At 45.2% G+C, this 26719-nt stretch overlaps 1 protein-coding gene across 4 annotated transcripts in view; it reads left to right on the top strand.

Moving 5' to 3' along the window:
• The window catches only part of LOC138567460 (voltage-dependent T-type calcium channel subunit alpha-1H-like), a 1148189-nt gene that overhangs the window by 1032948 nt on the left and 88522 nt on the right, over positions 1-26719 (top strand). For all 4 annotated transcript variants that reach the window (XM_069645666.1, XM_069645668.1, XM_069645670.1 and 1 more), the window contains exon 28: positions 14423-14501. In XM_069645666.1, the coding sequence (XP_069501767.1) occupies positions 14423-14501 (79 nt within the window). The remainder of the gene's footprint in view (positions 1-14422; positions 14502-26719) is intronic.

A 26719-nucleotide genomic window follows, 5' to 3' on the forward strand; every position in this document is an offset into this window, starting at 1 on the left:
AAACCAACACAGGCATGCGAGTGCTGGCATGGCAACCTGCGACGTCATTTCACCAGAATGCCCGAGGTAGCGGAAGTGACATCACACGACCCCTTGACCTCTGATGACATCACAGGCAGTCATGTCATATGACCCCACCCCTAAGTGACATCCCAAGAAGTGATGGCAACGTTCAAGGACAAATGATAATGATGTGTTATTATATAGCACTTACGCGTAAGTGCTATATATAGAAGAAATATACCTGCAATATTACCCAACCTCTGTTGATACTCCTTTATCAACCTCAGAAGTCTTTCACTTCCTGTGATGTCACTTTGGGGTGCGGTGAAATGACATCACTTTCTGCGATGGCATTAGAGGTCAAGGGTCGTGTGATGTCACTTACGCTACCCCAGACAATTTGGTGAAATGACGTCCTGGTGCCCAGACAGGACTGGTGGCAGAAGCCACTGGGACACACCCCTCTCATCAGAGGCCCAGTGGATCACTGGATGTGCAAAGCAGACAATGAGAAACGCTGATGAGATTTGTGTTCATACTGTGCTGTCACTGAGTACTGCCGGCTGCTCTTTTACCCTGTCCCCTGTTAAAAACAATGAACTAATAAGAAAATGCAGTGGTCGCAAAGCCATGACAGGAGTCACCACAGGGGATGCTAGAGGTCACTGCAGCGACCCCTAGCGACTCCCAAATGACGTCTCTGACAGAGCCCAGACAAAGGGCTAACTCTTCCACACCAGGAAACAGAGTCACACAGACTCTCCTCACTACATAAATTCCCCCACTGCCAGTGTCCTCTGGCAAAATACAACTGTCGTACTCATTTCCCTCTGCCCCCTCCTTCATTTTAAGCAAATGTGTACCAATACCCTGAAACCTATATGCAAAGTTGTCTGCTCCCGTGCTGCCCACGACATCCTGGAGCCATGGAGGGAAACAGAGGGGTTACAATAAGGAGTGCCCTAAACCACACAACCTTCCCCAACAATGCCTGGAGAGCAATCCCCAGTCAGTACAGCCCTATGCATGATCGCCAGCACCTCCCCATTGCACTGCAGACTTCCTCTCCCTACCGACCATGCCAACATCCTCTCACTACACCGTACATATGAGTGTAAACAACTACTCACCTTCAGTCGGGTTGCCCATCACATTTCCTCACTTAAAATACTGATGCTCCACAACCTGTTTACTGTTGAGTGCTCATTTCTCTGCCTCCTCACTGTTACACCACCCTGGGCATTTGTAACCACCCTGCCCTTAAATATGCTGCCTTCCATGTGTGCTGATAATCCTGCACCCGAGCTACAATCTTAGCCTGCATTGCTTATACGCTCTATAACTGTAGCATCTGAATGTAAGCCACTCAGCTGCCTGCATTCTAGTGCCTCGCAGAAAAGTTGAACTTATGTGTGCTTTTAATACTTGTGCATTCTAGTGCCTCACAGGAAAGTTGAACTTATGTGTGCTTTTAATACTTGTGCATTCTAGTGCCTCACAGGAAAGTTGAACTTATGTGTGCTTTTCATACTTGTGCATTCTAGTGCCTCGCAGAAAAGTTTAACTTAGGTTTGCTTTTAATACCTGTGCATTCTAGTGCCTCACAGGAAAGTTTAACTTAGGTTTGCTTTTAATACCTGTGCATTCTAGTGCCTCGCAGAAAAGTTTAACTTAGGTTTGCTTTTAATACTTGTGCATTCTAGTGCCTCACAGGAAAGTTGAACTTATGTGTGCTTTTCATACTTGTGCATTCTAGTGCCTCACAGGAAAGTTGAACTTATGTGTGCTTTTCATACTTGTTCATTCTAGTGCCTCACAGGAAAGTTGAACTTATGTGTGCTTTTAATACTTGTGCATTCTAGTGCCTCGCAGGAAAGTTGAACTTATGTGTGCTTTTCATACTTGTGCATTCTAGTGCCTCGCAGAAAAGTTTAACTTAGGTTTGCTTTTAATACCTGTGCATTCTAGTGCCTCGCAGGAAAGTTTAACTTAGGTTTGCTTTTAATACCTGTGCATTCTAGTGCCTCGCAGAAAAGTTTAACTTAGGTTTGCTTTTAATACCTGTGCATTCTAGTGCCTCACAGGAAAGTTGAACTTATGTGTGCTTTTAATACTTGTGCATTCTAGTGCCTCGCAGAAAAGTTTAACTTAGGTTTGCTTTTAATACCTATGCATTCTAGTGCTATGAAGAAAAGTTGAACTTAGGTGTGCCTTCAATGCATGTGCACTGATTGTCTTCCATCACACACCTCCACCTTCTGTGCCTGCCTGGCAGCTAGGTCACTTGTGAGCTCCCGTGCACTGTGCAGCCCCCTTAACTACCTCTTTCTCTCTCATCCACTACTCTCATGGCACTCTCTATCTCTCTGATCTATTGTAACTGCTACTCAATCTCCTATCCTACCTCTCTCACTAAGTCTGGAAATAAATGCAGAAAAAAGCTCTCTTGGATTCTGATCCAGGCCTACCTATCACTGATACATACGTCAATACCACTTCCAGGCCAAACATCAGGGACATCCTCTTCTCTGTCCTCTCTCCTGACCTATGGACCCCCCACTTTGTCTCCACTCTTTCCCCTTTCTCCTCCTCACCCATTAATGGTGGCACTAAGTGGGAAGTACTTCTGGCATACTTCTCATCCTCTAGGTGCATCATTAATGTCTATCACAATGGCCCCATCATGGCACAAGGTTCCCATCCTATTCTTCTCCTTTTTGACTGGTGCCTGCTGTCTCTCATAAACTTTCTCCCTTCTCCTGCCACTCCTTCCCCCTCTCCTCTCTCCTCTCCCCCACCACCGATGAGAATACCCTGCCCCTGTAACCCCTTCTGAAAACTTTCAAAGGTGGTAACCAGCTTCACTTAGACACCCTGAATGCTCGCTCTGCTATCAAACACTCCTCTGACATCAGTTTCCTTCTCGAAGACTTTAACCTAGATGTCCTTGCTGTTACTGAAATGTGATTCAATACCATTTCTGTCACTGCTCTTGAAACTCTCCTTCCTGAAGGCTACAAAACCCTTTCCAAACCCAAACCTAACAAGCCTGAAGGTGGAGTGGCCCTGATCTTCCCTGAGTGGGTCCCTGACTCCATCATACCTACTCTTTCGTTCTCCTCTTTTGAATGGCTTGTCTGCAAACTTGGGGTCTCACCAAGTCTCTCTCCCACCCTTGCCAGCATCTACAGGCCCCCTGTGACCGTCTCTCTCTTCTCCTCTGGAGGGGCTGACCTCGCCTCCTGCTTCTCAACGTCTCCTTCCAAACTCCTCCTCCTTGGTGACCTCAACATCCACCTCAATTCCCTTGAATCACTCACCTCTCAGTTCTGTATCCTTTGTGATTCCCTCTCTCTCTCTATTCTTCCCTCCGGCCTGACCCACTCTGCCAGTCACACCCTTGATGCCCTAATTTCTGGTGACAACCCTATATCCAATCTGGTCACCATCCCCCTCTCTGTGTCTGAACGTTCTCTCCTCTCCTCCTACCTGGGCCCACTTGGCCCGCTATCTTAGCCACCCCCAACACTGCCAAGCTCCTTCCCTATCATCTGACCTATGAATCAAGCGTCAGTCGCTGCTTTTGCCTCCACTTTCATCCCCCCTCCAACACCTACTCCGACTCTCCCTCAAATTCTGTCCTGGCTAAACTGCACATCTCCATCTCTCAACACCCTTGACATACTTGCCCCTGTCATGAGGATCCACCTAAACCCTGCCTCTAAAAACAACTGCTGGTAAGACTCTGATTTAGCATCTCTGAAACGCAAGTGCAAAGTTGCTGAGCGGAAGTGGCAGACCTTGGGTTTTCCCCTCTGACAAACTGGCCTGCCGCCGGTTCCAAAGGCAATACTGCTTCTATATCTGCTCCAAGAAGCAGGCCCACATCGAAGCCCACATTTCTGGAGCCTCCACCAACATGACAGAACTTTTCAAAATCTGCAAGCAACTCACCAATCCAGCCACAGTCACCACCTCTCTCCTCTCTTCCCAGGCTCTCTGTGCTGCCCTGGCCTCCCATTTCACATCAAAAACCCAGGACATCGTGTCACTCTCCTCCAATGCCATCTCTACCTCCAACCCCGGCCCACGTTAGGCTCCTCCGCTACCACCACCCTCACTCTCTTCCCTCCTGCCCATAGCACTGGATGAGGTCTCTAAAGTGTTCCGCTCTGTGAAGGTCTCCTCCAGACAGGTGCCCCCCTGCTCTTACAGAAACATTAAGGACAATATCTCCTCTCTCGCCCCGGCTCTTGCTGACTTCTGTAACCACTTCTTCGCCACTGGCTCTTTCTCTGTATCCCTCAAACACTCCCTTGTGCACCCTCTGTTAAAAAAGGCATCTGCGGACCCATCCTGCCCGGCTAACTACCGCCCTATTTCCACTACCACCTTCCTGGGTAAACTCTTGGAGAAGTTGTCCTCCCCCAATTGAACCTCCACACTGATCTTGTTGATTGCCTTCATGACCATCAATCTGGATTCCGGACACCCAGAGGCACAGAAACTGCTCTCCTGAACATCTGTGAAACCATGCTTGCAAATCTTGATTCAAACTCCCCCGCTGTTCTCATTCTTCTTGATCTCTCCTCTCCCTTTCATATGGTCGACCATTCCATTCTCATAAAATGACTCTGTGACACCCTTGGCATCACTGGCCGGGCACTGCATTGGCTGACCACTTTTCTCACTGACTGCCCTTCCCAATTGTAATGGGGCCCTTTCTCTTCCACCATCTCCTTCTCTACTTGTGGCATCCCACAGGGCTCAACCCTATCACGATGACTCTTCAATATCTATCTGGCCCCTCTTGCTCAATTGATTTCCTCCTTCTCTCCCCATTTTCAGTGTTATGCTGACAAAACACTGCTTTCCTTCAAACTTCCCTCTACTACCTCCTCTTCCTCCTCTCTGATCCCTGAATGTCCACCATTCAGGCATGGTGTCCAGCCAACAATCTCTGCCTTAAAACCAGTAAGACAGAGATCCTTCTGATAGGGTCACCTGCACCTTCCTCTCCCCCTACCCTCTGGCCTCCCTTATTGGGCCCTCTACATCCACCATCCTGTGAGGCCAAACACCCTGGGGTCATCTTCATCCTCTCCTTCATCCCCCACATTATGGATCTTGCTAAGAAGTCCCATTCCAGCTCCAACTGTTCAGAGGCATTCTTCATTTCCTCACCTTCCCTCAGAAGCTCAATGTCTCCAGTGCTCTGGTCCTCTCCAAGTTGGACTACTGAAACAGCCTCTTTCTCAATCTCCCTTTTTCCCCCCTACACCCCCTCCAGCTAATCCAGAATAGGCCTGCAAGACTTATTCTTGTCCTCAAGCCCAGGGACCGTATCCCTCCAGCCTTAAAATCTCTCCATTGGCTCAAATGCAAGACCCTCTGCATCATTCACATTGCCTTCTTGGGCCTAGAACCAAGCTATCTTCAACTTTCCCTCCCCAAATACTCACCTGCTAGAGCTCTACGCTCCACTAACTCCAACTCTTTGACTGTCAAGCGCTTCTCCAAGCAGAGAGTGGGGGGCAGGACTCTCTCCTTGGCTGGCACTTCCCTTTGGAAAAGCCTCCCTGCCCCTCTCAGACTTGAGCCGGACCTCCTCAAGTTCCGGAAACTGTTCAAAACTCTGCTGTTTTCTACCTCTTTACCTCTTTCCCTTCCCTGCTAATCACCCCACCGCCGCTATGACTGGTGGCTTGCTCCTCATGAATCTCACAGGAGTCCAGGCCTTTGTTCGAGTCGATACCAGCAACCTAGCCCCCACTGAACTGCCCTTGTGGGCCCCTGTTTGGCAGCTCTGCATCCCTTTCTTGGGAGCCGCCGACACTAGCAAGTAGCCTGAGGTTCTCCTCTTGGCTCCCCTTAGCACTTCCCTCCAGGGCCCTCCACCAGCACTTGCCATTCCTCTGCTCCCCCCACCCCTTCCCTGCACTTCTCTTCACCTCACTTGCGCATCCAAATGCCACAAGGCCTAGTAGGACCGGAACTGTATTTTTCTGTTTTGCTATTGTCATTTTCCCCTGTTCCCTCCCCATTTAACGTTGTGGCGCTTTGAAACACTATTCAGTTGTATAAAGTGCCTAACAAATGCTCAAAAATAATACTGAAGGTGAACTTGCACCATTGACCGATTTACTATTAATTGCTGCCAACTGGGCAGCCCTTTTTTGACAGCAGAGCTGTAAATCACAGCTCCAAAGAACACTGCAGGAAGCCCATTCAGCTTTGGCTAACATACACCGTAAAACCCTACAGGCCTCCTGCTGCAATGTCACTCGTTTCTGAGTCTTGAAACTCAACCTGGTGTCCCAGAAGACAGCTCAAATCCGAATGTATTGTTTGTAAACCAGACAACTGGACAGAGGTCGAAAAATATCAGTCCAGACGAAATCGGACAGGTGGCAACTCTAACCTCGTCCAGTCCCTGTTTTATCCCAGAGTCCCGGCCTGTTCGCCCGCTATCTTGACAAGCCTGTTGCTGAGGTTTTTGTGGCCTACACCCACCCAACATTTGTTTTTCCTGTGCCGGTACCCAGTGCCCAATGCCGCTACTCCAGCAACATGCTGGGGTTTGCTTCCCGGAAGCCCACCAAAGCCTATCCATTCCTTCACGCATGCTGGGTACCGGGAATGACAGCAAAACATGGTGTGATCTCCTGTTCACACTGAGACATCATTCCACTGACATATTGCTTCTACGGATAATAATAATATATTTTTTATATAGACCTACACAACCATAGGTCTCAGGGTGCTGAAATAACAGAAGACATTATTATTCCACATAGTGGTTCTCATTTTATCAACCTCTGTAGGATGAAAAGCTGAGTTGATCCTGCCGGGATTCAAACTTCTCACAGAAGGCTGCGCACATATATCAGGGGCGAGCGCTTAGCTCACTGTGCTATCTAAGCAGCTGTTGATGAGACAGCTATGTTTTTCCTCTGAGTGACCTTGGCGAATTATTGTTTTCTCTTTTGTCATTCTGTGGTGGTGGGGTGGTAGTCAAGTTTACTAACGCACCATCCCTACATCCAAATTGTTTGCCAAACTGGGCATAAGAATTGTTTTTTTGTTTAGTGATATGGCTTGTGTAAATCAAAAATGTCACTAGCTGTAAACACTACCAATATGAAACATAAATACAATACCATAAAACAGGAAGGTTTTGACAGGAATTGACATTCGCATAAAATGTTATTAGACTCTTTCCCATATAATCAAAACGTTTTGGAATATATGTAATAAACATCCAATGGATGCCAAAATGAGAGACACTTGAGAACCAGCAGGTGTTCTGTTCCAAAAGTTAGACGTGTACGAGAAACACATTTCCCAAAATTGGAGCATCTTATTGAGTCCAATTGTGCACATCCTTCTACCAAGTGTTGCGCACTTTCCACATGTGAAGAATTTTGACAGTGGGCCTCATCACAAGTCTGGCGGGACCCCAGCGGTAATTCCACTGGGATACCGTCAGCACAAATTGAGTCACCGCAACTCAATCTGGCGCTATTAGCGCCGGATCCCGAGCTGCGGGCGGTGGTAAGTCCCCTTTAAATGGACTTTCTGGGTGCTATTACCGTGACACAATTTGCGCCACGGTAATAGCACTGCAAATGGACAGAAAGGGGACGTTTTTACATACAGCAAAAAGCTGGAGATAAACGTCCCACTTTCCACCCAAACTCGGGATTGGGTGGAGCAGTAATGCAGCAGTAATAGCGTTACCGCTGCATATTTACCACTCCGCCAAACTCCTGATGAGGCCCAGTATCTGCAACTCCGCTTGTTCCTCTCGATATTCATACATGCCTCCATGATTTCGTAAATTGGGAAAAAATGCAACCGTAACATTATAAACCATTTTCTCCATTAGGGATCTGGAAATGTCATTAGGTATAATGGCAGAGTATTTAAAGCGTTTGGAAAATGTTGACCTTCTGGCAAGAGGGATATTGGAAATCAGGGTTATCACGCTTCAAAGAACCTCCTCCCAAACATCTACCAAGTAAAAATAGCTGTGGAAAAATTAGCAATGCTGAAATTAAGATGGAAACATTTCTTTTACTGAAAACTACTAAAATATAAAATGCCACGTTTACAGCCCAGATTTTAAAAATAAACGCCCGCATATGCACTTCTAATTAAAGGAGACTCAGTAGAAACTATGTTGGCCCTTTCTGGTGTCAGACCCCCCCGAAGATTAATGGGGTATTGTGTCAGAAGTCTAGATTGTACATTCACAGAGAAACACAGAGGTCTGCTTCTGTGTGCATTTCCATGTCTCCTTTGTGCAATTTTCCCTATTTGTACTAAACCTTTTTTTGCATTTGTTTCACAAAAATGACAAATGCTGCCTGCCTTTAACAAATGGTAATGCATTTAAAATGCATGCCTATGGAATCCACCTGCTGTTTATCAGGTGCAAAAAACGGGGGTATTGCATAGGAATCCAATGATTTACCACGGCAAGAAAACGTCATGCTGGCGTGAACTAATGAGGTTTATGCATGCGGAGCGCAGGGGGCTGGCAGAAATGGTCATTCTTTTCTGTGCCCCAGATCCTCCTGGAAATATATGGAAAATGCTCCGGAGTTTAAAAACAGGTGTTAAACTTGGCATGAACATTTTACGCTGGGTTTTTATCCTTGTTTTTCCAGTGACATGTAAAATGGGAATTACAGGCAGCTGAGGGTGGAGGTTTAGGGCCTAATCATCCCAGTGGGGTGAAACACGAGTGGAAAGTCCAACTAAAAAAAGAACAAATCAAACTGGGTACTCACATAGAGTCCAAGGACACACTTTGTGTTTTTATTCTAATTTCACTGCCTCCTTGTACTCGTTTCAACCCCGAGGTGCAATTTAATATAATTCAAGCCTTCCACTCCCCTGCAAATCCTCATGCATCTGGCCTGTAATGTGATGTAATATAAAGTGGTCTTATATAGTGCTTTTCTGACAATAATGATGGCTTCGCTGCGCATGGCTCTGTAAGAAAGGAGGGCAAGGGGTGTTAGTCGGCTAGCGGGAAGGCAGATTCAGAAACCTTTAGTGTTGTTGGATGTCGGTCGGATGTACTCGTTGCCTGTATGTTGATATGAACATCTCTAAGTCGTTTGTGGTTGGTACCGGCTGGGCGGGTTGGCCATATGGGCATCCCTGGATTTGTGGAGTGCAAAAATTGACAGCCTGGTTGTTGATAGAAGATAGCTAGGGTCTGAATCTGATCAGTACACTAGACCGAGGAGGTTGTCTGTAGCAGTGTGGTAGGTATAAGGATGCAAGATTTTAGTAGTGAGGAGTTAGTGAGGGATGATGGGGCTGGTGAGTGGGGGCAAGGGTGTTGTCGCTTCCTGGCTCTAAGCACTGAGTTTACAAAAATGGTCCCATTGCTCTTTGAATCATTTCAGCCTTAATAATCCATGGTATAAACCACGCAGGGAGACATTCTGTGGCCTATTCTGTACTTAGGGGCCGCAGATGTCCACTGAGCCCATTCCCTGAACATAGTTGATCCACACTTGTGAGAAGTTTGTGGAATCGTCCACATTTGCTCTCCAGAAGGCAATTAGCACAGCCAAGTGACTCTAATGAGTTCACATGACAGTAAGAGCGTAACAAGGAATTAACTAATTGGCTCACAGTTATGTTAAAATCTCTGTCCTTAGTTCCTAAAGCAGTAGCAGTCTATTCTTCTCAAATGGGTGGAACATTTTACTTTCTTTATAAAAAAGAGATCACATTGCCTCACTTGAGCCAGGTCCCTCAATACTGCACTTTTGATTACTCTGATGCCGGGAGTTTAGGGGCCTCATTACGAGGTTGGAGGTAGCCTTGCCAGTTTTACCGGCAAGGCTACCTCCATATCCGCAAGAAAATCCGGCACCCGCGAATGAGCAATTACCGGGGTATTCCGACCCTGCCAGACCCGGTAATTGCCCTTTTGCGGGTGCCGGTATATCCCCATTGCCATTTCAGCCCCGTAGGACTCAATGGGAATGGGGATGCCTGTAGCACCGGCACGGTTCATAACGGTGCCGGTGCTACAGGCATGCTGTGCTTGCGGGTGACTTTCATTCCGCCAGGTCAGACCTGGCAGAATGAAAGGCATCCGCAAGCATAACTCGGAGTTTGCCGGTCCTGATGCAACGGTGCCGGCACGCTTACCGGTAACGTTGTATACGGACCGGCAAACTCGTAATGAGGCCCATATGTGTTCTGAGTTGCCAGACGAGGGTCCAGAGCCGATTTTAAGCACTAGGATACATTGCAACGGCATTACCACTTGGTAATGGCCCTCAATCCATGTTCATAGTGAAGTCAGGGCCTTTAACCTGTGGCGAGGGCTGTTTCCCCCTGGTAATGGCCCAAGTGGGGGCACTATTGCTATCAGAACATTCCACCCAAAGGCAGTGTAATGTTCTGTTGAAAACAAAGAAAGACAAAGGAGAAACTTTGGAACGTTGGAACATAAACCTTAAAGCAGCCATTATTGACTTCATCAGAGAGCCTGTAGGCTGGGGAGAAGGAGTGTACACAGCCCCACAACATGTGAGACAAGAGGCGTCTGTGTCATAAAGGTCTGGAACTTTATACCCTAACTAAACATGAACGTTGCTACCACTGTGGTCTCTCCTGGTACCCCTAATTATTATCATGGCTCATGGGCTATGGCCAGTAGCATGTGGCTCTTTGTTTCTGGAGTGGCTGGTTTTCTGATAGCTATAGCCGGTAAGGTAGATCAGTGGGTTGAGCGCTGGCTGCTGAAATGTGTGTTTGATCTGCAGGTTGCAGGTTTGACTCCCAGCAAAGTCAACTCAGCCTTTCAGCCTGTGTACCAACACAGGTTGGGTGATACTGTTTGTATATTTGTTCTATATGAAACACTTAAGCGTAAGTGCTATATAATAACACATCATTATCGTTTGGCCTTGGACGTCTGCTTGCATTCACAGTGATTTGGTAATGTGGGCCTATACGCACTGATATTAACGATACATATGGTGATCCATTCTTGTATGAAGTATATTACAGTGATATCGTAACCATATTTTTCATAGTGTACTCAGAAACAATGCTATGTGATGCCACTGCTTGTTTTGTTGAGGGGTGAAAGGTTGTGTTCCATCGCATCCCGTGATGTCCCTTGGGGGTGGGGTCCAATGGCATCACTTCCTGTAATGTCATCTGAGTTCAAGGGTCGTGTGATGTCACTTCCGTTACCTCTGGTATTTTGGTGAAATGACATATCTCTGCAACTAAACTCTCCAGAGGTGAGAGTGGAGCCTTTAGTCTCTAATGAAAATAGCTGCACGTAAATCATGTTTACAGTGAAAAGCTGCATTCGATGGTCGTACAGAATAAAAAGTGAATTTGACGTTAAACAGCGGAGGACGAAGTTACTATTGCTGGCAAAAGAGTCTGCGATCTAACATCGAAGGCACTGTTGCGAGAATTCAAATGACATCACGTCCTATAGTAACTCAAGGCGCAAGGAAGCCATTAAAAATAAACGCAACGCAGCCTTGCTGTATCAATTATGATTTTCTGCATATGCTCAGATTGGATAGATGTATTTAAATGTATGTGCATATATTGATCCTCTGCACGGGTTGATTACAGACTTCATAACAATTAGGCAAAGTAAGCGGTAGTGAAGGGGAAAGAGGGACCATTCTGATATTTGGCAAGATATTAGTAACACCCATTAGATAATGGGCAGGAGCATTGGGCATGGGTTGATATCGCTCTAGAATTGCCTGGAAGTGCCATGAGCAAGATGGAGGAAAGAGGTAGTGTCGAAGGACCTGCTGCTGAGGTTGGCGGCATTGCCTCGGGTTATAAGACCAAACTCATTTACCGTTACCACTTGAGGCCAATACCGGGTGCCCGGTAGGGTCAGCCTGATTCCAAGTCATGCAGACCTTTCTGTTATTCCCCATTTTGGAGTCCCACAGGATCACATAGGGTGCGGTAATTACTGCATGGGGTTTTACCACACGTAGCATTGCTTTCGTGGCGAGGGATTTCTCTCCACACAAAAGCAGACAGAAATAAGAGTTTGGAAAATTAATGTCAGAGTTTGGCCGAGTGGTAAAACACCTGCATTGGTAATTACCAGATGATGTATGACTATTAGCCAGGCCCTTAGAGTTGTACCCACTACACTCAGGTCCTTTTGACCCCTCCCTGGTGTGTCACGGTTAATCTGTCGGCAACAAGAGCCGTGAACCAACCTCTTCAGGCGGCCTTGCACCAGGCCTTGATTATGCTCAGGCGGCAATCTATGAATACACAAATGGGTGAGCAGGTGTATCGTGTGGATCTCAGTTGTGTACCCATTGGGCCCGATTCATGGAACCTTTAGCGTGGTGCAAGGTGACTTTGCACTGCCAAAAAGACCCTATTGACAGAGCGCTGCAAAGTGGATTCTTGCAGTGCAAAGTGACTTTGCACCACTTTTGCACCAGTGCAAAGTCACTTTGCAATGCAAAAATATACGTTGCACCGCTCTGTGAATCAGGGCGTTTGTTGGCAGTGCAAAGTCGCTTTGCACCAGTGCACTAAAAATTCCATGAATCGGGCCCATTGTCGGAAACAGCAGACTTTTCCGACTATTTCCCAGAAAGGACTCGATGTTGTGGAGCCCCTGAAGAATTTGAAAGATGATGGGGAAATGGAGGAGTTTGAGGGAGTAGCTAGCAACCCTCTTTACTATGCTTGGATTTGAAAATCAATCACTTAACATTTTAAAGCCATATCACATTTAACAAAGTTTTTCATCGACTGACATGGGCAGCTCCGCACTATTACACTGTACAACCGCAGGTTCAGTGAGCTGTATAAGGGGTCCATTGTTACCGGCACAGACCATATTCTACTGGCCCGAGTTGTACATGGTTTTGGTTGGGAATATCTCGTTTTGCTGTGTGTAATGTACCGTTATGCAATGTGTCCATGGAACCCTTTCAAACGTTCATGCACTAGTTGCCCTATAGAATCGTCCAATTCATGGAGATTTTCTACTCTTCTTTCAAAGAGTACAATATAGTTTCCTTTATGTCTTTCCATAACTGTTCCATCCGCTGCAGATCTTAATAGAGATGTTGTTTTGGTATGTAGCGCTGGGTAGGAAATTAGTAGGTTTCTAGGTGCAGTTGTGTAGAGTATTAGTATGATTCTGTATTAGTTGAGTGGAGGACTGCTGGAAGTAGGGTTAGTCTCTATCTGTAGAGGAGTAGAGTATTATTCTCTAAACAGACAAGAGTAAAATATGAACGTATGTACAGACGAAGAGAGAAATAGGGCCTCATTACGGGTCTGGCAGTAACCGTGCCGGTGCTACCGGCAGGTTGGTGCCAGACCGGTAAATATTTACCAGCGCCTGACTTCCCGGTTCCACCGGGAGATTATAACCCGGGCGGAAAGTTGTTGACGGTGCCAGTGCTTCCGTGACGGGTCTGTGTACCGTGGCCGCTGTGCCCGGCAGGGTCAGACCTGTTGGGCACGGCGGCTGCGGCAGGCAGACCTGTAATATGCCAGTCCAAAACAACGGTGCCGGTAAGCTTAACGGCACCCTCATTTCCAGACCAGCAGAATCAGAATGAGGATTTATAGAGCTAGTAGGAAAAGTCGTAGTAGGCGGTCTCATCATAGCAAAGAGTAAAGCAATACTAGTTCTCCGGATTAACTTGAGTATAGCCATTGTAGTTTTCTGCTTATAGTTCTGCAGAATAATATTAGATCTTTATACAAATACGTCTAGAGCAGTATGCTTTCCATATACACAGTTGAGTAGAGTTATAGTAGTTCTGTGCACGCATCCAAATAGATAAATAGGACTACTGTTGGAAGAGATGAGTCAAGTAGCAATCACATTTCCCAATTTGAAGTCGAGTACTAGTGGTTTGCTGTATGGAATAGGTTCAATTTTGAGATATGAATACAGTAACAGTAGGTGTTCTGCATCCATGCATCATTGGAATAGTAGTAGGTCCTTGCACAGAGCTGAGTAGAGCTGCTGACACCAGTATGATAAAGCTAAGAGGAGAAGTACTCATTCTCTACACATAACTTCGTTAATCATAGTTCCATATATTGAGGCAAGTCGTAGCCGCTGTCCTTCGGCTGAGTATAAAATCGGTCGGAGAAGCAGTATTACTTCATGCAGAGTTTAGCAAAGTAGCATCAGATATCTTTACATAGTTGCGTTATCTCCATGGTTACCTCCAAATGCATTGATGAAAGTCATGATACAGTCTTTGCAGAACCTAGATATTCCATAGAGTCAATGGTGCATCAACATTTGGAAGCGTTCCCATGGCCCGTGTCCATGAGCATGATTCAGCTTGTGTAGACAATGACCTCAAATACACTGAACTCTTCTTCTTGCTTTCTCCTCGTCTAGGTAGGGAACCTTGGCCTACTTTTTATGCTCCTGTTTTTTATCTATGCTGCCCTGGGAGTGGAGTTGTTTGGAAAACTAGGTGAGTAATGATCTAACATGGTTCACACTGCATGTCTTTCCTCAAGGCACCCAGGTCGGCTTCCCACTCTTGTCGCCAGTTTTCCCCCCATGAGGACCCTCCCTCTGGTCACAAGCCAGGAGGAGAAAGCCTTGGCTCCTGGACCAAGGGGTATGCTGGTGATTGTGATTATCAGGGCTGTCGCCCGAGTGAGTGGCCATCAAGTTCAAGTCTTGGGCGGGGGATGGGTCTGCTTGCCACACACGGTGCAGGTAGATGGGATTCAAAGACCATTGGCTTAGCATCTGAATCTAACGCAGTCACAGAGAGCAGACAGTGTCCGAGTCACTGAGGAAGTGAGATCATTTGTATCACGGTAATATCATGTGAAACCTACTCTGCATATAATGGCCTGTCATTGATTGTCCAATAAGCATTCCTTCCCATGAAAACCTAAGTCATACCATATGTCTGGCTTAATATAGCACTGTCTGCTTTCTTAGTAATTTCAGAGCCCTAGAGAGCGCTTCCCCATTCAGTATGTGACACGCTATGTGTGTTGGAGTGGGGGTGGTTGGGGGGTGTATGTTTCCCAGTACATATTTGTGTATTTGAGGGTGTCTCTGTGATAGTTACTGGTTCCTTCCCAAATTTCGAGATCATTTGACGAACTTGGAACACGTTCTTCAGTATGTGCTTGGAACATTTGATGCAGCACACGCACAATGCTTCCTCAGTGGTTACAAAGATGACTTGTTGCAATGCATCAAAGCAAAAACATATGTTTTATTCCAACCAGTGGTGGAAGTGGAAAAAAGGAACTAGTGGAACTCTGGCTGCATCCAGAAAGGAGGGAGTGAGATGGTTGGACAGATGGCAGGGGGCTGGGGTTAGGCGGGGTACGGGTGTTGAGTGGTTGTTGGGGGTGAACAGGATCACACATTTTGGCTCCAATTATTAGATTTCAAGCTCACGATCTAACCTCCACATAAGAGGAGGCCCAAAGTCCCAATCGCATAGGAATCAACGCGCAAAGGTAAGGTACAGTCAGGAATTTAGGGGTACTGGCACGCAGATGAGATGCCAATTGAAGTTAGGGGTGCTCATATGCAGATTAGCGGGGTGCAGCCATCATTTATGGGGGTTCACATGCAGATTTACCGGGGGCTGACTTGAATCAAGAGAAATGTAGCGCATTTTATGGGGGTGCAGTTAAGAGTTACGGGAGACGATACGCAGTGTCAATGGGGTGCTGCCTTGATTGTGGGAGGACGGCCTGCAGTATTGACGGGATGCATGGTGGCGGGGATGCGGACTACGCAAAGGTTGGTCTATATGACTGGATCTGCTTTGCGTGGGGGTGTGTTGTGGGCGTTCCTGACGCTGCTTGCGCCCAAGGTTACTTTGCAGTTAAAATTCCATGAATATACAGAACGCGCTGAACATGCTTTTGCCTGCAAGTAGGCGCAAAGTATTTTTACGCGCAGAGTGCATTGTGGGGACTTTGAGCATTTTCTATGATCCAGGCCCAAGAGTGGGTTTATGGTCATGGCTGCCTTTGTGATGTTGTATCATTGGTCAGATGAGCGAACAAGAAGCTTATACTTCACTTGTGATTAAAGTAGTATACATTCCAGTCAACATTAAGCTCCATGAAACTCAAGATTTAGGGCCTCATTACACGGTAGGCGGTAAGGGTTTATCAGTACCGTATTTTACCGGTACCGGTAAATCCTTACCGCCTTACTACGAGGTCCCTTTGCGGGTTGGGGAATTTAACGCCTGCTTTTTGCAGGCGTTAAAAACCAACCCGCAAAGGGACCAGTGGAGCTAATTACGGTACCGCAATTTGCGGTACCGTAATTAGCGCCTTCCCCATTCCCGTAGAGCCCTATGGGGCAAAATGGGAATGGAGAAGGGCAATGGTGGAAGGGGGAATTACCGCCCCGCCAACCTTGGAATGGGGCGGTAATTCCCCTTTCCACCAAGGCGGTGCCAGTATTTTACTGGCATGAACCATGGCGCTAATAGCGCCATGGTTCTCCGCCTACCGTGTAATGAGGCCCTTAGACATTATCTAATGTAAAATGTCGCAAAATGTTGTATTTTTGACTTGAGTCTGTGTTTCTTAAAGTTCTTGGCTAGGGAAAGTTTCTTTATTCTATCCCTTTTAGATAGGCGGTGCAACAACCGACCCCTAGGGAAAACTTCTTTGGGATAGGGACAGGGTGTTCTTCTAGCAGGGACAGTCTGTGTGTGTTTTTGTACAGAAGTAAGAAATTAGTGATACCTATACTCTACCTTTAATCCACTCCAGATACCGTTATACAGTGTTACCAAGATGCATCTTAACGGCAGGAATGCAGTATAGACCGAGAGGTCAACTAGTTATACCCTAGGTGTTACAGTATCATGGGTAATGCATTGTCAGTGATGGCACACAGCAGCTGAGATGTCTGTTTTGTGAAAAAGAGTGAAAAAGCGTGGGAGGAAAATGAAGGTTGGGGTTCATGAGTAGCGCATGGTTCATGGTTTTCAGTCTTTCTTCTTGTTCATGGGAACACTGCAGTGTTTATGCCTGACTGGCCTCTTTGGAAAAAGAATTGTTTGATATTTGTGCTCATACTTCCAATTCATGCAGGGTCATTACAGGGTTGCTGGTATCCTGCTGGTAATTCCGAAGGGATACCTGCAAACCCTGCCTTACCATCTACACCGCCTGATATCCCAATATTACTGGGATATAACGGGCGGCGGAGTGATAGTAAATTTCCATTCCGATGGAGACCAGTGGGACTCCATGGGGTGGGATTTACTGAATCACCGGCACCATTTGCAATGATGCCGGTGATTCAGGCATTTACTTGCCGGTAGGGGTCTGAACTCCTGACAGATAAGGCCCACTGGGCCCTCGTAGCCCCCACTGGCAAACCTTGAAGTGTGCTGGTCCGGTAAAAATGCTGGAGCCGGAATTACCAGCATTTTTACCAAACTGGCACACTTGTAATGAGGCCCCATGGTTTGAGTGTTGTAGGATACATTGAATGGTGAGATATGTTTTGTTTGCTTAATGTGTGGATTTAGGTACTGTATGTGTTATGTGTGTCTTGCCAAAAATTAAGTCTACGAGGCCAAGTATTGTAGAGGACAAAGTTTGAACCCACAGGGGGCCCTTTTAATCAGTAACACATCATACAAGAATGGGGATGCAGAATAACTCTTGCACCAAATAATAAGACCGACTCAGGAAGATGGCAAAATGTCTCATGCAACTGTTTTATTTTCAATTGTCTAAACAGGGAATTACAACGGACATCAACAGACGTCGCACAGCATAAGTCTCAACACATGTCATCAACAATTACACTTTTATAGCAAAAACTCGTCATTCGCGACATCATACTGCATAGAAAACTAAGAAAACCTATGGGGTGTTGTGGTTAGTTTAAGGGGAACATCGAAGTATACTTTCTGTATAGGGACGGGTTCTGATTGGGTCTCTCAAGTCAGGTGGACAACGTATGCCCACCCTTAGTGCATGTCATCTTCATCAGTTATTAGATACATGATACACCATTGGCTATCAAACTATAAGGCCCTTAGTTATAGGGCCTTCTACAATTGGTTGGCATGCGTGTACCCTCCTGGAACATTCAGCTCACTAGCAGCATGTAAGCTGGTACCCCAGGTGCCAGTAGGTGGACTTGACCATGTCCCCCCACGCAATTAGCCCAACATCTCTCATTGCTCATGCCGTCTGCCATTCAGACTGTCTTTGAACTTGTATCACTGTTCCTGAGAATAAAAGGGAGTATGGGCACACTCTTATTGCAGTCCAGGTCTGTACGCCCAACTCCTATTTGCATCCTTGACTCACGTGACAGGAGACTGTATTTCAGCCTGTTTTTCAGCATTTAATTGTCTTGAATTAATAAACTTGACACTCATGGTGTTCTTTCCTGCACCTTAACAAGGGCTGATTCAGCTTCTCACGCTCACTGTTCTTCAAGGAAAGATAACCGTTCTTGGCTGCTCCATCCTTTGACACCAGGCCAGACAGCTATTCCACGCCTTTCCTCTATCTTCAGCTGTTTTCTTGCCGCAACACAGCCCTCCGATCCTTCTTTCTTCATGGGTCTGAGCTTACTAAATGTGTGACACTGAGGTGCAGAATTCTATATAATGGCGGCACTGCCTGCCGTCCATTCACTACGTATAGCTAGTCTTTAAGATCACTTAGTCTACTTGCGTTGCTGCATCTGTACAACTATAAAATGGCTTTTATTTTCTGCAATGCTCTTCACACGTGCAATCTTCATTCGGCATATGAAAGTTTACTCGATTCTTTACTTTGTCATCAGCTTCTAAAGGTCTATGCATCTTCTCTTTCGGCCACTCTTCTCAGTGCGTCAGTCTCATTTCTTGTGATGTCACCAGCTTCGCTTTTTTACATTTTCATATTTGTTTGGAAACCTCTTCTAAGAGATTGTCATCTCTACGAGGTTACATCGTATAGGGTCTTCTCAATGGATACCTTTTTTCGAAGACTCTCAGTGGAATTGGCACCATCATTGGCGTTGTGCATGTCGCAATTTCCAGCTTCCCACGTACAGGCAGAAACGGGGCGGGACTTCCTGCTGAGGCATTCACCTGCTCCTCTACAAGTTGGTGTCTCGTTTGAGGCACACTGTACTGTTTTATTGCTCCTGAGCATTAGCCCTTGCTTTCATCGTTTCCTCCAGAAGGCCACACCAAAAGTGCATTCCCTTTTTTAGTGAGCATGGCACAAGCATTTAATACAACATATCCTCTGCTGCGAAGAAGGTGGATTTGAGAGAAGCTTCGGGAATGGTCTGGTTCAAGGGGTCTATTTGCATAAAATAAGTGATTATCATGTTTGCAGACATTGTTATGTGTCTTGTAGAGCAAAGCATGATTTGTTTGCAAGAAGCAACTGCATATGTATTTAAGGATTTCATTGAATCCATTTAACTGTTTTTAAAGAATGAAAAATAAGTAGTTTACTAAAAGCGATTTTTCCACTTAAATGAATGAAAATATCTCATAAAATGTCCCCTGCAGTGCACGAAATGTGTGCAAATGGACCAGAGAGCCGAAACTCAAGCCTGCATGAATGTCTGCCCGCAATCACAATAGCCCTGCCCATATTCACTCTCTCATCTGCCCAACAATCATACATCATTCATGATTTCCTGTCCACATGATTTGTGAGTAGATCACGATGGAATGCTGCATTATTTCCCCCCTCCCCAATTTGAATCAATTTCAATTCAGAACAAGGCCATATTTGCCTCTGAATATAGCCCTGAGTTCCCCTCACAATTATTATACAAATGATTCTACAATATGATTAAGATCACGCCTTCTTCAGGGTGCATGAAGCCCCACAATCAGGAAGAGGCTCCTCCCACCATCGAAAATTAAATGTCCACACACTCTGGAGCGCATTGGCTCATGTGGTCACCGGGACGGTTCCATGTGATTACAGAGAATACATGACAGAATGCTTTTTCAGCAAAAACAATATTAGTGACAAAATATTACTTTTTTTGTGGGGGATCCCCCCAACCCCTTGTTTCTCTATGTGCTTAAACCAACCCCAACTACATTCCCACCCGTTTTACCCCCTTACCCCACCCCCATATCTATTTTAAAAAATGGTCAATGCTTTTTTGTTCTCTTTTTTTGTTTCTCTCTTATAGCATTCTCTGTAATTGCATTCTCTTTCATCACTGGATACACACCGGGACACTGTCGCAAAACCTGGATGACAATCTGTCCATAAACAGCAATGTCTATGATCCCACCCCTAACTCCACAGCCCAATCACTTAAAAGGTTCCACCATAGCAGAATATTGGACACCTATATCAGCAGGATTCCGCTCCCATCAGGGTGTGATTTCAATGGAAACAGCATGAAATGTCCCATTAAATGAGCAATCTACCGTGTCTATATTTGGTCTGAAAAAGTCACCTCGTTCAGCCACCAAACCCACCCGCACCTCCAGTGAGCAGGAGGATGGGGGTATTTATAAAGCACAGACACAGCTGGGGAGCAATGGAGCACTCCACCAGTACAATGATCTTTCAGGAAAACAGCTGTTATAGCTATTTTTGCAAGGCTATGAGAGAACAATGCATTATTCTCTAGTCAAATAAAGTGTATTAACATCTGCTATGGTGGATTTTCTCTTATGCCTGTAATCAATTTCTATAAGTTGAAAGTTGTTCCAGCTCTAGACTAGGTTTTGAAGGTCTTCCACCCAGAACATTGCTGTTTAATCTTGAGGGATTTTATTTTGGAGATTAGGGTTAGGTCTTCCAAATAGTACCCCAATTGGTGTGCTACATTATGAACTAAGTTTGCTTTCCCGCCAAGCTTTTGCTAAATAGAAGTTATTGCAGGCAAACACTAAAATCCTAAATCCTCCACACCATTCTTTAAATGAAGAGCTTAACTCGATCTATAGCTGTCAATGTGTTCATGATAAAATGTGAGGATATACTTATGATGTTGAAGGTTTATGATGCTCTCTTCCTAGAGAATCCTATGTTAGCAAAGCATAAACTGTGGAACCCTGATTGGTATAATACTAGAGAGCAGATTCCATTATACAGCCTACATCAAGATTTGAATCAGGAAAAAAAAAAACACCTGGGGATGATTATAGGTTATTTATGTAAAATTCAAAATATGAAAATCATCATTACTTTATGAGAATATGTCTATCTCTACTCTCACATTATTAGGTATTGGGTCTAAGACACCTTCACCTGCCCACTTTTGTTGCATTTCTACGAATTTGTATCTCATTTGAACTTTAGAACATTTACTTCTTCATTGTCCTTAATTACAAAGCTTGAGGGAATTATACTTTTCCAGCTTTTTCTATGATGTAAGTTTAATATCTACAGCTGAATTTTGGCTGTGTGCTTTATCTGCCATCCAATTGACATTGGCTTGTGCTGGAATTAGATTTTATGAGCATATTTTTGACATGCATGTTATTTTTAATTAATTATCGGCGTGATTAATTGCTGTTAGCATCATTTTCCATAGTTTATATGATACTTAGTACTTGGTTCCTAGTGATTCCATCGACAGCCAAACCATCGACAACCATCCCATTGACAAAAAAAGCATCTAAAAAAAAAACAGTGAATGCTTTTTTTATTATTTTCTATTGTTTTGATGGGGGGTTCCACTAAACCCCCTTTTAAAAAACATTACAACACATTTTTAATATACTAAACCCTTTACCATTTAAAAAAAATAATTTGATTGTTTTTTTTCGATGCTGTTTTTTCAATAGTATGGTCTGTCGATACTTTGTATTCGATGCAATGACCAGATACCTTAGTACTTTCATATTAATCTGTTGTGAATTTTTCTTTTAATTAAATGAATGAAAAAAAAAAGAATCCTGCAGCAGGAAATACATCCTTATAGATTGCCTATTGTCAGTCCAACTCTCTCCTTTCCCAAAAAGTGCACAGAAAACCGGGAGGACTGTATAAAAGCATGTAACAAAGTCAAACCAACACAGAAATCAGACCAATGTCAGCCAGATCAATCTAAAGCAAGTCCCACGTTCTGTATATGTTGAACAAAACCATCTGGGACAAAGGTCTAAACTTTCTTTACAAAAGGGCCCCACATTACAGCACAACCAGATGTCCAAGACCAGGACAGTTCTTCAGAATCCATCTAGGGAAAAGTAAATGGCCTAGACATGTCTGAAGAACTCCAGTGCGTCAAAAGACATCAACTGGACCAGGAGGATAGCTCAGGGACAACGTGCTCGCTTTGGAAACAAGACAGCGTGGAGCAACAACGGTTCGATCCCCGGGTCCGTGCTCAGATACCTCTTGGTAAAGAGCCCGTTATAAATAACCAATTACAACCCAGCAAACTATCAGAACCACTGTATGCCAGCCTACGAGCTCAAACCACACGCTCCTGTTCAGACAAACAACAGTAAATAATATTTTCAAGCAATCCTCGAAATCCACCAATTATCTAATCGAGAGCCACCGCTATCAGTGTGCTTTGTACAAAGTCCCGCTCCCTGCACGTAGGGAATGGCCATCCTGCAATCACATGATCTTGCTGCTCAGGGCCCATCAAAGTCTCATTAGCACAGTATCAATCAAAAAAGCATATGATAAATAAACAAATAATCCTCATCTCCTGTGGGGATCTGCCACAACCCCATTCATAAGCCTTCTCGTGCCACCTAAAAAAAATAATCATGTTTGCGTTGTTCAATTTGCGCATCTGCTGCCACGACGCGGACATGAGGAACCCCCGTCCCTCTTGAAAGCAAACTCTGGGTTCTTAGCATGTGCTTCAGCGACAAATGGGCGCTAATGAAATATCCAAGCTGGAGTGATTGCCGCCTGTTTGTAATGAAAACCTAATGATCCCGCGCTTTATTGGACGGGGACATTTGTTTATGCGGTTTGCATCCATTAGGATATTAAACCTGGGGAAAAAAATCAAATTGCTCACTTTATTCTAGTTAAGCACCTCTTGTGGGAAAAGTGCTCGGCAAACGTCAAGATAACGAACACAAGGCTCTGAGCAATTGAGAGAACATATTGCGCGGTATTAAAGAGGGGCGGCTGGCCGGGCAAAGCCATCAGCGATCGTAGGATAGAGCACAGACCATTGTAATGGCACATAATAAGTCATTTTGGTATGCAGTCTTTATAACGAAACTTTTATGTAGACATGCACATATAACGAAAAATAGAATGAAAATGTATGTGGGGTGGGGTAAAGGGTTAGATCTTGTGGGGAAACGGTTGGGGTGGGTTTTCAGGGCTGGGAAATGGGGGCTGCCCCCCCAAAAAAAATGTGATTATGTTTTGTTGTAAGATTTTCGGTATATGTCCATTCTACAAAAAATGTGTCGTTATAAAGAGATGTAACTAGTCATTGTTGACAGTTCAGTGAAGCTTATTCTATATTTCAATTTTTTATTTCATATTCACCGTTATTAGGATTATGGGCCTCATTACGAGTCCGGCGGTAACCGAGCCGGAAAAACTGGCAGGTTACAGCCGGACTCGTATTACCATTCCGCCTCTGATTCCCGGACATTACGACCCCGTTGACCCGGGAATTCCGGAGGCGGTATTGTGTTACTCCGCATTCCCATGGAGTCCGTCTATGACGGAGCCGATGTTTCCATTTCCGCCTGCAGGCGGGTGGTGTTAAACCCGCCAGGTCAGACCTGGCGGGAGTGACACCTCCCACCTGCAGGACTCGGAATCAGCCGGTCCAGAAAGAACGGCGGTGGCAGTTTAACCACCACCGTTCTTTCCAGACCGGCTGACTCATAATGAGGCTCTGTATATTTTGTTTACAGTATAATTGGTCAATGTGTACAAAGACGATATTTCTTTTGCTGAAATTCTAGCTGGCATATTACAAATTGCTTCCACTTTGTTAATTGGCTGGCCCACAGGCTGGAAAATTCCAGTGGACCTCAGTTGCAACTTGGAACTGGTTAGAATGGTCTTACTGTGTATATTGAATCCTGTTTGTATTTGTATTTATACAAAAAGTAGGAATGTCCTCATTCCCCCACTCGGCATATAGAGTCCATTGTCAAAAAATCCATGTTTCTCGACTAAATCCAAAAGGAAACACTTGTTATTGATACTGATATTTTATTTCTATCACGTGTAGCTGGAAAATTGGAATATTTAGCGGGGCTCCCGTATGTGCCTTTCTGACACCTGCTTGCTAATTAAAAGCTCCCGCCTGACACATATTTGCTGTGCAAAATGGGCATACTGTTAAGGGAAGTGAGAGTCATTGAGGATATCTCTCCTTTGTTGGGAGTTGGCCTACATGTGATAGGGGTTTGATCCACAACTCTGGCCATGGGTTTCCAGATAACCATTGGCCATGTTAATGATTTCCCATTTGGATCCATTGGTATACATGTATCTTGTGACAATGATTGTTTGGACACCCTTAAAACCTTCTGCAGCCCTTTGTGCACTCCAGCTCGAATGGAAGTATGTTGCTTCTGCGTTATCCCTTAGTAAAGAGCATACTGGATAGCGAAACCCTTGTTACATCGAAGAGAATTGCTTTGTGTTAATTCTCTTTGATGCATTTACTTCGTGGTGAATACATTTAAATAGGTATGTCTGGGGGCAAGGGATATAATGGGGTGGGAGGGATAGGGAATGGCTAGGAGGGGGCGGAGTGAATGGGGGAGAACGACCCCATTATGAAAAAATGAACAAACAATCCACGAAGTAATTGCATCAAAGTGAATTGCCACAAAGTAATTAACTCTGATGTAACAACATTCTGCCATTTCTAGAGTGCCCTGTGGAACAAGAAACAAAGATAAAATACTGAGCCTTGCTCTTTGTGTAGAAAAGTCGGGTAAGGACAGGAAAGACAAGGTCAGTAATTTTCGGGATCACCCCAAAATATCACAATCACTGTGAATCCAAAAATACTGAATTTCGAATGACCCATTTCACGGCATATGTGTTTGGGGGGGGGGGATAAAGTTAATAAAGCATGTGGAGGGGCGTGGGGTGGGTGTGTGGGGTCCCCCCCCCACATATATATGTTGGGAAATGGGGTGAAAGAAATTCCCAGGTCTTTTGTCGAAATTATCACATGTACCCTTATTGTCTGTGTAAAGAAATGTGCATTTGAGGACAGAACAGGAAAGGTTGGCACAATGTCAGAAGAGACAACGCTGACTTCAGACACTGGGAATCCTAGGAACGGTCGTGTCTGAAGAGTAAGGGCAGAAGGACCGGGAACAAACAGCTGGTCCACTCTGTGCAGTAGCTACACAGTGTGCCTTCAGAAGTGGGCTTCTGCGATTCCTTTCTAAAATTAGCCCTCCAGATGTCAGGCAGTAGCAACATGACTGGTCACCATTCTTTGTAGGGACGCCTCCTTGGCCACAGCAGAAAAGATACAGAGGCGTTGCTAGGGGGGGGGGAGCAGAGGGGGCTATAGCCCCGGGTCTTTTGGTTTTAGCCCCGGATAGAAGCTCAGGGACTACAACCAAAAGGCTATAGCTAGCCCCAAATCCTGCCAATACCGACATTAGATTAGCCCCTGATCTTTTCCAGACCTAGCAACACCCCTGTGGCTGATTAATGCTCTGTCTAGGGGTCTCCAGGAACCAGGACTGAGGAGGCTTCAGTAGGACACTATCTTTATGGTGCTGTCAATTTCCAAGACAGAAGAGAAATTACTGGGCCCTGCTCGTTGCCGTCGGTAACGGAAATACTGCCACTTTTACAGCACCGCCGAAATTCCAATTTTCGAGGTTAATTGGAGGATTCACATCCCGCAAACAGCTGGAGTTAAATCCTCCACGTTACCTCCAATAAAGGAAGTGGCAGTAATTGTAAATGAGTTTGGTGGTAAATATTTGTAAATACTGCAAATGTACTGCCAGACTCGCAATGAGGTCACATGTCTTGTCCACATGCCCCACAGCAGGAAACACACAGCTGGCCAATAGCTTATACAGTTCATGACCTGCGATGTGGTCAGCAGGGATTTGACTGGCCAACGTCCACAATGGAGGATGGTCAATGCTGTAAACCGTAGGGAGATGGCTGGCCCATATAATGTCCAAATGCACATGTACGTACCCCAAAGAAAATAACATGCACCGAACGCCAAGGAAGAAATGATGAGAGGTAAGAAAAAGAAGGCACCACTCATGGTAGTAGAGGTTTAGTAACCAGAGCAGAAAACATGCCTGTTGTCAACTCTTTGTTACAGGAAAATCAGTAATCACAACAGGGGACACAGTAGGACACACACGTGATCTAGAACAGGATAGACATGCTGTATGTCTAGGGGAATAAGTAGCTAGGAAATATACAACTTGACTATGCTCTGTAAAAAGGGGCCAAACTAGCCTTAGACTGTATGATACAGCAGTGCTGTATCTGTCTCCGAGTTAAAGAGGCATGCCACGTCCCTACTATATGTATAGGATGTCAAGAGCAGGACAATGAAGTCTGAGCTTTATTCTTTGTAAGAGGCATCAATGGACAGGAGCAAAGCAACACAGCTGTGTAGGGAACACTCACTTTGTCATGAGAGCATCAGGAACGAGGCTCTCCATGTTGTTTCTAAGGCATGTTTTTTCGGTGTGTGGGAAAAAAATACTAGGTCTTCCCTTGATGGACCTTGGCAACGCATAGGCCA

The sequence above is a fragment of the Ambystoma mexicanum genome, chromosome 2p, assembly GCF_040938575.1.
Source record: "Ambystoma mexicanum isolate Mex_15411 chromosome 2p, UKY_AmexF1_1, whole genome shotgun sequence".
NCBI classification, from domain to species: domain Eukaryota; kingdom Metazoa; phylum Chordata; class Amphibia; order Caudata; family Ambystomatidae; genus Ambystoma; species Ambystoma mexicanum.